General features: G+C 39.4%; 1 protein-coding gene across 1 annotated transcript in view; it reads right to left on the reverse strand.

Moving 5' to 3' along the window:
• LOC143886524 (RING/FYVE/PHD zinc finger superfamily protein) overlaps positions 1–14,826 on the reverse strand; it is a 44,600-nt gene that overhangs the window by 15,205 nt on the left and 14,569 nt on the right. The window contains exons 5-6 of the mRNA XM_077390531.1: positions 11,871–11,936; positions 11,549–11,659 (exon numbers count right to left, since the gene is read on the reverse strand). Coding sequence (XP_077246646.1) covers positions 11,549–11,659; positions 11,871–11,936 — 177 coding nt within the window. The remainder of the gene's footprint in view (positions 1–11,548; positions 11,660–11,870; positions 11,937–14,826) is intronic.

Raw genomic sequence — 14,826 nt, forward strand, 5'->3', positions numbered from 1 at the left:
TGGCCCAATATTCTGAGCCGTATGGCTGGCCTCACAGTTGTCTTATAAAACTTTCCCTTCAACTTCGTAGGGATTTTACGGTCGCACAGAACTTCTAAGGCAAGCTTCCACTTCAACCAACCTGCTCTTATTCTATGGTTAACATCCTCTTCAATCTCTCCTTATGTAGAATTGAACCAAGATAGCGAAATATATCCTTCTTAGGTACCTCATGTCCAGTCATATTTACTACATCCTCGTCCCGCCTCCTTACATTACTAAAGTTGCACTCCATATACTCTGTCTTAGTCCTACTCAGTCTATAACCTTTGGATTCCAGAGTAGTTCTCCATAACTCTAACTTAGCATTTACTCCTGCTTTGGTTTCGTCGATTAATACTATGTCATCTACAAATAACATACACCACGGCACCTCATCCTGGATACCCTCCGTAAGCTCATCCATAACTAGAGTAAAAAGAGAAGGGCCTAGAGATGATCCTTGGTGCAGTCTTATTGTAATTGGAAACTCACTAGACGTGACATCCGTGGTTCTGACACTAGTTACTGCTCCATCGTACATATCCTTAATCACATCAACATATTTAGTAGGCATTTTTTTCCTTTCAAGGACTCACCACATAACACTCCTGGGAACCCTATCTTACGCTTTCTCCAAATCAATGAAAACCATATGAAGGTCCTTTTTATGTTCTCTAAATCTCTCCATTAACCGTCTAATCAAGAAGATAGCTTACATAGTCAATCGTCCGGGCATGAAGCCAAACTGATTCTCTGACACCTTAGTCTCTCTTCTTAGTCTATGCTCAATTACCCTCTCACAAAGCTTCATGGAGTGATTCATTAGCTTGATTCCCCGGTAATCGGTGCAACTCTGAAGATCCCCTTTATATTCTTATAAATAGGTACTAATGTACTCTTCCTCCACTCATCAGGCATCTTCTTAGTTCAAAATATTGTTAAATAATCTAGTTAACCAAACCAAACTCACATCACCCAAGCATCTCCAAGTCTCAATAGGAATATCGTCAGGCCCCCTTGCCTTACCTAATTTCATATTTTTCATAGCTACACTTACCTTTGATGTTCGGATTCTACAAACAAACCTCCGGTTTGTATCATCAAAAGCGTTATCAAGTTCTCCCAAATTCGCTACAGGTTCTCCATTAAACAACTTATCGAAGTAACTTCACCTCTCTTTAACCTCGTTTTCTTTTACTAACAATCTTTGATTCTCGTTAGCCAAGTAGCTACAGAAGTGGTAAACAAATTGTATATGGGTGACATTTAAGAACTTCAACTAGGACAAGCAATACTAAGTAGGCATCTAAATTTCAGCCGGAACATTTCATTTCGGACAAAACATTTCTATTTCTGGGCCTACTAAAATAAAATCTACTTGGATTCGGAAAAATACCAGATTTTGCCCAAATTTTCGGAAGTTTTTTATGTTTAGGTCGAAATATGCGGAACATGTAACTTTTCAGATAAAAAAGTATTGTCTATCGAAATGTCGACATTTCTATAGTAACCTTGTCAAAAATTAACTCTACTCACTGAAAAGAGAAGAACAAGGAGATCCCAGAAAGATTAAAAAACACCAGTACTGAAGAATTTTACTTGGATTTCGGGTGTGTACTGAAATATTTCTGTTTCGTTGATGACCGAAACTAAAATTTAAAACCTTGATCTAACCTTGCGCATTTGCGGACAATATATTAAAAGAATTTAGGCAAGTCGAAATGCTCCTAAAGAATGATGCAACACCATGTCGATCAAGAATAAAAATACTACATATTTAGGCCGGTAACAGTAACATAACTAAAATTACAAGCATACATCTCAACTGGCATGAAACGACAGAGAGGGGGGTCAAGAATCCAAGATCACATATAGTAATAATAGAAACACATCGAGTCTGGCTCTTAAAAGCAGGAATCTTGCCTCATGGGTGCCTCTTCTGCGCTCCCAAACTGCGATTCGGTGATCCTTACTCGGTTCAAACGGTCATAATTTGGGAGACTCAAAGGAGTTTTTATTGACTCGGTAGGGAAAAATGTGAAACTTGGATGCGGCACAACACAGAACGCGGCCAAGGTAAAAGGGAGTTGACTCGGGGAAGTCAACGCAGATGCTGGGGAGTTTAAAAACTATGGGTGGAATGACGACTCTGACTACAAATTGCCATTGCGATATGCAAACGCTGCAGTGCAATGCAGTAGGGTCTGGCCCGGCTAGCGGATTTATCACCCAATAAGATTGTCATTGCTTAAACGGCTTGGATCTGGGATACTGGGGGAGATTTTACTGTCAAGTCTTTCTATCTCCAGCTAGTGGCTAGCCCAGTTTCTTCCAAAGTAGATAGAGTGTGGGCCTTCCAGGCTCCTCCTAGAGTCGGCATCTTCACTAGGGCAGCTTTGTTGAATAGGATACAAACAATTGACTTACTTCGCAAGCGAAAGGTTCTAATTATAGATCATTGTGCCTTATGCATGGAGAATGGAGAATCTGTAGACCACATGCTCTTGCATTGCAAGGTGGCTAGGGAAGTTTGAGGTAAATTGCTTAATAGATTCGGGATAGAGTGGGTGTTCCCATCTAATTTCATGGATCTCTTCAAAGATTGGTCCCTTGTCCCTTGGACGCACAAAGAAAATTCTTCGGAAAATGTCTTTTTCAGCCGTTTTGTGGGTGCTATGGAAACAAACACAAGGGTCTTCAAAGGAGTTTTGAAAAGCTCTTCCTTCTTATTCGTTAAAGCTATAGCTCTAACGATAGAGTTTGTAAAGATTCTCCCTTACTTCAAATTTGTCTCCGCTTTTGACTTACGGGAAGGATGGAAGGATGTATGCACCAGTGTTGATTCTAATCAATAGGTTGTTTAGGTTTGGAATCCCCCCCCCCCCCCCCCCCCCCCTCTTGTGGGATTCATTAAATTAAACTTCGATGCATCTAGTTTGGGCAATCCTGGCCCAGTTAGGATTGGAGGTGTCCTCAGAAATTCCAGTTGGGATGTGTTATATGGGCCTTTGCAGGGCCTATCGGAGTAGCAGATGCGTCGGAGACAGAAGTCAAGCCAATTTACCAAGGCTTAAAATTATGAACAGGAGGGGACTCCTTAAATGTCATTCGCTGGCTAAAAGGCTCCCAAAAGCATCCATGGAGATTTGATAACCTATTTGATGAAATGCTTGATAGGATTGGATCACATCCAATCGTGTTCCAGCATGTTCGTCAATCTGCAAATTCAGTGGCAGATGCATCAGCGAGAGATGGAGTTTCCAGGGATATGTTAGCTCTTTTCGATGCTCTTCCTCCTTGACTCTTGTATTTTTCGGAGACCCTAGTGGCTCCCTCATTATCTCTTTACTTGTGTACTTTGACCATCTCAGTCTTCTCCATTTGAATAAATCTTACGGCTATCATTCAGAAAAAAAGATCTTCAATGCTAAGCCTAACGGTGATTCAAGTGTCATCCTCACCGGAAGATTTTCACATCCACGGCCCCTGCATTTTTGCCTCCACAATAACATACGGGTACCCATATTTTTTGCTTCAAATAACTCGAATGTCAGAACTATAACTGATTTGAAAACATGGGGGTCAGCAGGGCAAGGATGCAAGGGGTTTGATAGAAACTGTGCAAGTTTTGATACTGGCACACTTCAAATAACTCGAATGTCAGAACTATAACTGATTTGAAAACATGGGGGTCAGAAGGGAAAGGATGTAAGGAGTTGTATAGAAATTGTGCAAGTTTTGATACTGGCACACCAATGAGAAGAAAAACACTGATTCTTAGGCCTGCTTAATAATGCCACCCAACTCCATTTTTTTTTTAATTTGACAACCAAACAGCCAATGGAAAGTGAATTTTCATTTTCCTTCCACTTCCGATCTCTGTCGCCACTCTACTTCCCTTCCCTTTCCACCCAAGGGAGACAACCAAATGGAACCTCAAAGAATAAAACACGAAAAGAAACAATACTTAATGGGTTTTGATATTGTTAACTTACCAACTACTCCAAAAGCTTAAGCTATTGGAGAAAGGCATTATTTATCTTTCATACTTTAACACTCCCCCGCACGTGTGGCCCACTTGGCAAGCACGTGGCACATGTGGTCCCGCTTTGGGCCGACCATCGCATGTGGTTTTTTGCTATCCGGGAGGTTTGAACTCGAGACCTTTCGCTCTGATACCATGTTAACTTACCAACTTCTCCAAAAGCTTAAGCTATTGGAGAAAGCCGTTATTTATCTTTTATACTTTAACAGATATCATACACCAGTATAATCTAGCAACCATGGTTTAAAATTTCGGTTTCGGTAACCGTTTCGGACCCCACCGAAATCCGAAATTTCGGTCCGAAATTCCGAAATTTCGGCCGAAATTTTGTAACACTTCTTTTTTAATTAAAAAAGGCATATAACATATAATCAAAATTTCGGCCGAAATTTGGTAAATGGCGAAATAATGAATTTCGGCATATTTCGGTTTCGGTCCCCACCGAAATCCGAAATTTCAGATTTCGGTCGAAATTTAAAACCATGCTAGCAACCAAGGTTTTAAATGTCGGTTTCGGCCACAACGGAAACCAAAATATTTCGGTTTCGATGGAAATTTCAGCCGAAATCATGTAAAAATTTAACAAAAATTTCAGTTTCCTTAAAATTTCCACGGAAAAGTACAAAATTTCGGTGGAAATTTCGGTGGAAATCTTTTCATTTCGGTAGAAATTTTGTAAATAAGAGTGAAAAACGAAATTTCGGGGAAATCATGTAAAAATCCGATTCAATGTAATTTCGGTTTCGGTTTGGCCGAATTTTCGGATTTCGACGGAAATTTAAAACTATGCTAGCAACTAAAATGCTGCCCAAGCTGTCAGCTCGAATGCAAATCATGGTGTAAATCCTTAGAAGCAGGAATCTTCCCTCGAGGTGCTGCTCCCACCTCGGAACCTCGATTCGGCGCTCCTTAGGAAGGAGCTTCTAGGGAGCGCGACCCCAAAGAGACGGGAACCACTCTCATGACGCTCCCGGCCTGCTTTTACTACTCTATAAGTCCCACCATCATCAACTTCCTTACATCAAACTCCTTCAACTCTTCAAAGTACTTCATTGGAGCAAGCACAAAGGCTTCTGCATCTTCAGAAGGCAAAATGAATGAGTGCACACAAATGAAGATGATTAGAAATTAGCTTTTAGATGTACTTAAATTTTGAAGATGCATACGAAAATAGTTATAAACTATTATTTTTTTATGTAATTGAATTTTGAAAGATATATAAAGAAAATATTACATGCACGCTCCCATAGCGCTCCCAAACTTAGACTCTTCTAGACCCCACGCTTTTCCGCCCCTGCTCCTGCACCTGCTTCGTGCTTCTAATTAACCCAAAATTCATTTAATTAATAAATGTTTATTGATAAGTTGTGCTTTTCCAAATTTCATATGCATATGCACTTGCATTCACACAGAGAGACATTATAATAGCAAATTGTCACATTGTTGTAACCCGTCTTGGTTGTCGAAGCTAGTGATATTCATTTTCCTAAAAAAAATTCCAAAGATACCATGGGATCATGGAACACTGCCTCTTCACATGGAAAAAATGCACCACCAGTGGCTCAAATATAGCAATTCCTCTCATTACTACGGACAATCACGTCAGGAAAAAGACAAGTCGGGGAAGCATACAAAGTACACATGCCAGCTAGAAATGAAAATACTAATGCTTTTTTTACGGATTCGAACACAAGGAACTGATGGAAAGAGCTAGAAATGAAGTAACTCCTAATGCTCATTTGACAAATATGAACTCATTTGATGATTTCTCGACTGAGGAGCCTGATGCTGAAGTTCTGGGCCACATGTTTGCTAGCCAGTTCAAGGAGGTTCAAAGATGATGCAGATATTAGGATTTGTTTCCGCAATATTTAATTTCTAATATTTTTATTTCCATGTTATTAGTTTCTAGGATTTTATTTTCCATGCTATTTTTAGGAATTCTTATTTTAGTAGGTTTCTAACTCTTAGGTTGTTTATTTACCTATACATAGGCCTCTTTAGAGCTTTATTGTTAACTTTGATTGATATTGAATAAAGATTCTTCTCCCTCTAATTCTAGTTTTCTTCTCTCCCTAAATTCGTCTATTCTTCTCTGCTTCTTCTACTTCTCCCTAAATTCGTCTCTTCTTCAGGTTATTTTCGTCTATTCTTCCCCTATTCTTCTAATTCTATAACTTTTCCTCAATTTCTCTTCACGGTGCTGCATCAATTTGGTATCAGAGCCAAAGACCCAAGCATTCTTCACGGTTGAAGACGATTTCAACAATCTCCGGCATCAACATCAACAAGCCTTCAAAGATAGGAGACCAATCGGCCCTTCCGTTCTGCAGCCCAAACCCAGAGATTCCGTTTGATTTGCCTCCGTGCCTTCCAAGAGTTTTGTTTTGATAGGCAATGAGAGAGGCAAGTTCGGTGATTTGCTTGTTACTTTAGGCAACATAAAAAAAAAAGTCAGAGTCAGATCATTATACAATAAAAGAAAGAGAGACCTGCTTTTTTTTTTTTGGGGAAAAGGTAAAGTTACTTTTTTGAAAAGCTGCATAGCATTAGTATGTTTTGCACAGTAACTTGCACATCAAGTTACGTTTCCAATTTGCACTAGAAAAAAAGGGAGAGTAGTCACCTTATGCCATCCGATACACCAACCCTCTCTCTTTTAATGCCAGTAGTCACATGACCACTTGAGGCCAATTTGACTTTTCAAACATAAAAAAAAAGGACTCTTTTCACCCCCATTCTTCCCTTGGGCACCCCTTCCCATTAAGGACTACTATTTTTACACCCCCACCCCTTCCCATTAAGGACTACTATTTTTTTTTGGGGGAAAAGGTAAAGTTACTTTTTTGAAAAGCTACATAGCATTAGTATGTTTTGCACAGTAACTTGCACATCAAGTTACGTTTCCAATTTGCACTAGAAAAAAAGGGAGAGTAGTCACCTTATGCCATCCGATACACCAACCCTCTCTCTTTTAATGCCAGTAGTCACATGACCACTTGAGGCCAATTTGACTTTTCAAACATTAAAAAAAAGGACTCTTTTCACCCCCATTCTTCCCTTGGGCACCCCTTCTCATTAAGGACTACTATTTTTACACCCCCCCCCCCCAACCCAAAAAAAAACGGAAAATCAGAAAAAAATAGAGAAATAGAATTTATTTTTTCTCTCTCCTCTCCATCTAGCTTCTCTCTCTTGTTTTCGGGCTATTTCCGCTCGAAATTGGCCCGCAACTTCAACACCAAAGTTGAAGTACTTAATTAGTAGAGCACACCCATATCAGTTTCAGCGGCAGACAGTGACTTTCGGCACAGTTTCAGGAGCAATATCAGCCGTCGATTACGTCCCATCATCCGATCAACATCTTTCCGTCATCCGATTTGAGATCTGAAACAGGCGTTGTGTTCCTTTCAACATGACAAACAAGTCCGACAGTTAATTTCAGTTTTTGACGTCGATCCCTGTGGCTCCTCTAGCTGCTCCATATTTTGATAGATATGATCCTCGATATTCTTCTGCACCACAGGTTCCATATTTCCATTGTTATGATGACTGCACCTATCCCTATGGAAATGTTGAAAATGCATGTCTAGATTGGATCCAGGCACTTAATGCATACCATAGGTACTGTGGTTATGATCATCAAATAACAGTTCACAAGGTCACGGATACAATGTGCCGCGATGCCAAGTTGAGATGGAATTTCTTCGTTAACGAGCATCGTGAGTTTTGTAAGCCTCCATTTCGTCGATGGGAGGATGTTCATTATGAGTTTACATACTACTATCAAAATCAACAGAGATTGAAACGTGAGCGAGCAGCGTATGACGTGAAAAAGCCGCTCGACGAGAAGAAGCAGCTCGTCGTGAACGACAAGCCGCAGCACATCGTTCACGAGACGCTGAAATTGCAGCTGAAAATCGATATTTCGAGCGTTGCATGCGGGAGTCATATTTGCAGAGCCGCTTCACTACTTCATCCGCCCCACCTAACGTTGCTGCTATTCTTACGGAGCATCATGCTAATATTGATGAGATCATCGACGTTGAGCCTTTGATTCCATCATATTCAGATTCAGACTCTAAGATGGACGATCCAGAGTTAGAGACTCAGTTGATTGCTGATATTGACATCGTTGCACATGTTGCTTCTGAAATTTCTGCCGCACCGATTGCCGAGCATCTAGAGAGATTTTGTCACTTCTACAGTTGAGACAAATATTTTGGCAGAGCCGCATAAGGTTGATCCAGTGACAGAGTCGACCAAGCACCACCATGAGTCAGAGGCGAGTGCCTTGCTTGACGAGCCATTACTTGAGACATATGATCGAGAGTATATTACGGAGGATTTCACTATCTTTGAGCCAGTTGAGCAGATTGTCGAGATTTGTGCTGACACAACGGTACTTGTTATGCAGATTGATCAAGAGGATTGCCCATCTGATATCACTATGCCGGATACGATTCTAGCAGATGACTTTGTTGTTGATTCCATTGCGCCCGATGTGATACCAGTAGATGATGACCTTGTTGAGGCTAGTTATGGATTGGTACTGTCCACTGCTGTAATGCCAATCCCAGCAATCTAGGAGTACATTGCGATCTTCCCAGCTAGTTTACTTCTCCAGCGCAGATTCTGTTCGCATGAATCTACATGCGCCCTTTCTTTCCTCTTCTTCTGCCGACCTTACAGATGCTTCTCTAGATTGTCTCAAGCGTTAGACATGATGATTGCTTCCGCCGGATTACATGTTCTATTACTTCAGCGGATTGTTTACATCTTTTACCCAGGTGGACTAGAACTCGATGGCGAGTTCTTTTTCAACCGGGGGAGAATGATGCAGATATTAGGATTTATTTCCGCATTATTTAGTTTCTAATTTTTTTATTTCCATGTTATTAGTTTCTAGGATTTTATTTTCCATGTTATTTTTAGGAATTCTTATTTTATTAGGTTTCTAACTCTTAGGTTGTTTATTTGCCTATATATAGGCCTCTTTAGAGCTTTATTGTTAACTTTGATTGATATTGAATAAAGATTTTTCTCCCTCTAATTCTAGTTTTCTTCTTCCCTCTTCTGATTTCTTCTCTTCTCTCCCTAAATTCGTCTATTCTTCTATTCTTCTACTTCTCCATAAATTTGTCTCTTCAGGTTATTTTCGTCTATTCTTCCCCTATTCTTCTAATTATATCCTCTTTCCTCAATTTCTCTTCACGGTACTGCATCAAAAGAGGTCAGAAAACTGGAGTCTCAACCCAGAGTCTTAACCCGGTTAGGAAAGTCCTCAGGCTTTTTATCTTCTTGATGAGCAACTGTGCTAGTGTTTAAAGGCCGGCGTGATCCTGTGGCTATTTGGAGGAAGCAGTTGGTGGATCTCCTCCAGCTTTTGTATTCCATTTAGGGTTTTCCATGTGTTGGGTTCGTGGCAAGGCGATTTGCCTTCCTCGTGTTTATGTTGCACTATAAACAAATTTCAGAGATCCTCCCCGAGGCCAAATTCTCTTCCGGGGTAAAAAAAAGTTTAGATGCCAGCTCACTAATGTGTTGCCAAGTGAAAAACAACTAAATAAGGGAATAATCAGTTCATCTGTCAATCAAATAGTCATATTCGAAAGCATCGACACAAACCAACCATTCTTACTGGTTAAATAAAACTCCCTTAAACCATGTGAAAATTTGGAAGCAGTGATCGCGTGCTAGGATTCTAGGAAGGACGAAACAAGTGAAAAACAACTAAATGAGGGGATAATCAGTTCATCTATCAATCAAATAGTCATATTCAAAAGAGCATGGACCCAAACCAACCATTCTACTGGTTAAATTAAACTCCCTTGAACCATGTGAAAATTTGGAAGCAGTGATCGCATGCTAGGATTCTAGGAAGGATGACACTGAAAGTCTCTGAAAGATAGCGTACCAAAGTGGCTAGAATCTGGTTCTTCCAATCATCTCATGTTGGTTACATGCAAGTAAAAGATTATGAGGGGCAACCAATTGAAATGGTCTTCCAGTTCCTAAAAGTTTTCTTCTGCAAAGAGATGCCATCCGCTTATGCATTGTTCTCAAGGAGAATCCCTCAGTCATTTTTTCCATACTTTAGGCTTTCCTACAAACGTTGGTGAAATTGTGGTACCATTTGTAGTCAGCAAGTCGCCTCATGGCAAAAAAAAAAAAAAGGACACAAGTCTTCAGATTTTTTTATCCTAGAATGGCCATCCATGGCTTTAAATTTCCCCAAAATTTCCATGAAACAACCGAAATGTTTCCATTTCCAGCCCGACCTAAACGAAATCGACATGATTTCCTTTCATGTCATTATTTCCCCGAAATTTTGACAAGAATTCAACCAAGATTCTCAGAACGACAAAAAATAGAAAGATGTTATTATTTGCCTTCCATTAATGCAGAGAATGATAATTGGTAGGCAACATCATTGAACTGCACAGCAAAGTAATCATATCTTATGCATGGGATGTCAAATCGGCAGGGGACCAATAATACCTCATAACTTTATGTGGTATTGACATAGAGTTGGGGTCCTTAGAGGAGTGATTGATCATTGTACTTTCTTGTACTTCATTACATTATACTTCTTTATTGACTTTACCATTATAGACATGCGTGACAACGCACGTCATTAGGTGCTCGATATGATTTAAGCCATTATGGACAATTTTGTTGCCTATGTGATGGTTTCTAAGTATGAATTTGTGCTTATCCTAGCGTTTCCCAAAGCTTCATCTTAAATTTCATCATCTGCGCATGTGTTTTTCTTTTAAGAATAGAAAATTTCCATCATTTGCATATGTTTTTTTTAACCGGTCATTGGCATGTGTTTCCATACATTTCCGTGATTTTACAAGATTTCCACCTAAACCAAAATTTTCCGTTTTCATGCCGACTGAAACAAAAACCGAAACCGAAATTTAAAACCTTGTGGCCATCTAAACTGCAAATTACTTCAGATGTATTGTTCTTAGCCTCCTCTTTTTAGGGGCAAAAGGTATCACCTAAAACATGGTTTTGGAGCTTTCAATTCGCAACCATAGGTGTATAACAAGTTGAACTTTAATAGCCGACAAGCTAGCAATTCTGTTGTACAGGACCAAAAAGTTGTCAAAAAATTTTATTTTCCCACAGCTGCATATATCCATATTCCTTCAGCCCAACCTCCATAATACAAACCATTCAAAAAAAAAAAAACCTCCATAATACAAAGTCTGTACTACAGTGGTCCTTCTAGCAGGAATTAGAATATAAACAAAGAAAATATTCTGAACTTACAAGAAATTTGCTTTAGTACAGCAGCCAGTTAAGACGTACTTATGATGAATGTGACTTTAAGAGATTAGTCCTTTGGGAGAAAGTTTTAACCAGGGTTCGTCATTGAACAAATGGCTTAAAATCCTCTTTTCTCCAATGGAGCAGACAATGATTTATACAACATAAGTACAAGGATAGTGAACGAATTGAAGAACATACCAAGCATCTATCACAAACTCGGACTGGCTGAGCCTGCTCATCGGCAGTGAGAGCAATTCTACCAGCGGTACACTTGTCACAGAAAATATCCCCGCAATTCCTGCAGTGGTGCTGAGAACCAAAAGGAATGACAATGAAGGATATGCATAATAAAGCTATATATATATATATATATATATATATATATATATATATATATATATAGACGCATGGACCCACACAGATACACACACGAGATATAGGAAAGCATAGTCCTTTGGGTATATCAAAATGCATTCACAATTCAGTGACATCACGAAATATTAATGGCGAGGACAATCACCTTACGATTGAAAGCTCCAAAATCCGTTCCGCATGCTGTACATTTGGTGACTGCTTCATCGGGAACCTGAATAAAAAAGCAAATGTAATGAAGGATTAAATATTCAAATAAAAAGCATTTCTGTCTAGAAGAAAGATGCCTAATTCACCAGATCTATCATGGGTCTAAAATAGTATAAAATAACGACAAAACTAGGCTGCCAGAGCATTGACTCGGGTCCAAAGCTACAAATTAATCAAGGTGATGACATCACTAGATTGAGAAGAAGTATAACAGGGAAGAAAAAGCAACTACGGGATATCCCCTTCTTTAATTTCTGGTTTTTGAGACTCCAACTTTTAGATTAAATGGGTTTAGTAAATACTTATTTGTTGTTTAGGTGACTTCCTATTACTAATAGGATTTGCTATTTTAAAAGGTCCCTTTTAAGTTGAATGGGTAGAAGATTCAACTTCTGTTACTATTACAAAATTGGGTTTATGAGTTTCTATTAGTTGGAATTAGTGGTTCCTATTTACTTAAAATAGCTCTGTAGATCAAGATTTGTGCAACAATAAATGGTGCAAACCCCCTTGAGGGGAGGAAGGAGATTTGCTTCAATGTGGAATGGCACCCCCATGGTAGTCCAGGATTGGGAGGCTCCTCCGTGCGGGTTGTTTAAGCTTTAACTTTGATGGGTCAAGTTTTGGTAATCCGGGCCCTGCAGGAGTAGGTGGCGTCCTTAGAGATTCAGAGGGCTCTGCCATTTGGGCTTTTTCTGGTCCTTCAGGTGTAGCGGACACTAGCGAGGCGGACGTTAGAGCGATCTACCAAGGCATAAAATGCTTGGACGATGCAATCTTGGATCAGCTTATTGTGGAGGGAGATTCCAAAAACGTCATCCAGTGGCTATGCGGGTTCGGTTGTCCCTCCATGGAGATTCGCCCATTTCTTCGATGAGATTTCAGATCGGGCGCATGGGTCGTCTAATATCTTCAATCATGTTAGAAGATATGTTAGATTGGCTAGGGATAGGGTGGGAAGGCCTAGGCTGGAGATGTTTGATTTTCTTCCCCCCATGAGTTTATTTTTCTCTTTTTTTTGTATCACTTGTTTTTTGTTGGTTCTTGTTGTACTTTCCACGGGATCATCTCGGTCTTCCCTTTTTATTGAATAAAATTGCAACCATTCAAAAAATGAAAGAAAGAAAGAAATGGTGCAAACCTAAGGTGTCTCCATATTGACTTCCGGGTATTTAAGAGCAATAAAAGGGTTCTAATTCAATTATAACAGCAATTTGCAACTCCAAACCAGCATAAACATAACATGAATAATCAAAATCAGCAAGGGGTTTTTTAAAAACTATAGGGTACAAATTTCAATCATCAATACAAATTAAATTGTCCATACCATGTTCCATACTATAAGTCCCAATAAGAACTAATCACTATGAAATAAAAATCAATCCTCAAATGTCAATCTTCTCAATAATTATAATTACAAAACCTAGCTACTGTGGCCACAAAGATGTCCCATGGGTGAGAATATGATGGGTGAATGGCAAAAGCAAAGGGAGGGTTTATGGGTGTCAAGGATACGGTTGATCTGGATAAAATAAGGGTATAAGGACTATTGGAACAATTCAAACGGGTAGAAAAATATGGGTAGGCTTCTAAAAATGATAGTGAAGATGTTCCATATCTGAAAATAATGTGTCTTATGTCTAACCTTGATCGTCCATTGCAAGATGTATCCAGGAGAGGAAAGAGATAAAGCTAGTGAGGGAAAAGGGGGTTGTTCACAGCCAAGATAAAGGGGGGAAAGGATGGAGAATCAAGCACAAGATAAGGCCGAGAAAGGGGATAGAGGGACAGATTATGAGCCCAACCGTGAGGGTGGGGGAAAGAAGATGAGAAGAGATGAGGGGGGGGAAAGAACGTAAAGGAAGAGAAGGGAATTGGACTAAGAGGAAGGGGAGCGGCTACACAAGCTGTGAGGGGAAAGAGGGTGAGGGAGACGGAGGGGGGGAGGGGGAGTTTTTCGTTTTCCAAAACTCCTGTAGGGCTTCCTCCTTTAGTTATTTTATACAGGGGCAGAGAGGCCTTTTTCCACGGTTCATATTTACTAAAAAAGTAAAAACAATAGAGCCCTTATTTACTAAAAATAGTGAGCATATATTTACTATAAACGGTAAGTTTGTACTTACTAAAAACCGTACGTCCATATTTTGAATTAGTGATGTGTGGACTTATGCTTAAGTGATGGTTGACCTTGGGAAAAGGTAAGAAAGGTACGTCAAGTTGACGTTGGACATCCCACACATCTAATCTAAGATTATATATATGTATATATATATATATATATATATATATATATATATATATAGAGAGAGAGAGAGAGAGAGAGAGAATAGAGTTCCTAAGGTGTCACCTCATATAGCTTATATGAGGTGGCGCTTAAAAAGATAAGGGGCCCACTTTGTTTGGATGATCCAAAGCATTCATTTGATACGCCCTCACATAGATAGGGTGTGCCCAAAAAATCAACTTCATAGGATCATCCTAACCCTTCCATTTGTGGAGGTTGAAATGGATGGGTATAAACCTCCATAAATCTGCCCATTTTTAACCTCCATAAATGAAAGGGTTAGGATGATCCTATGGACCTGATTTTTTGTAGGCACCATATCCATCTAAGGGCCTTTCAAATGAATGCTTTGGATCATCCAAACAAAGTGGGCCCCTTATCTTTTTAAGCGCCACCTCATATAAGCTATATGAGGTGACACCTTAGGAACTCTATTCTCATATATATATATATATATATAACTAAAAATAGAAATAAAATAAATTCTAAATAAAAGAACTAATCAAGTCTTTCATGAAAAAAAACTAACTAAAATAAATGATGGATCACTTCTATTTCCCCCATATAGAAAGAACTCGAATCTATCGACTAGAAGTCTGCAACATGTAGT

The sequence above is a fragment of the Tasmannia lanceolata genome, unplaced genomic scaffold, assembly GCF_043159265.1.
Source record: "Tasmannia lanceolata isolate RefF3 unplaced genomic scaffold, GAP_Taslan_0.1 ptg000011l, whole genome shotgun sequence".
Classification (NCBI taxonomy): domain Eukaryota; kingdom Viridiplantae; phylum Streptophyta; class Magnoliopsida; order Canellales; family Winteraceae; genus Tasmannia; species Tasmannia lanceolata.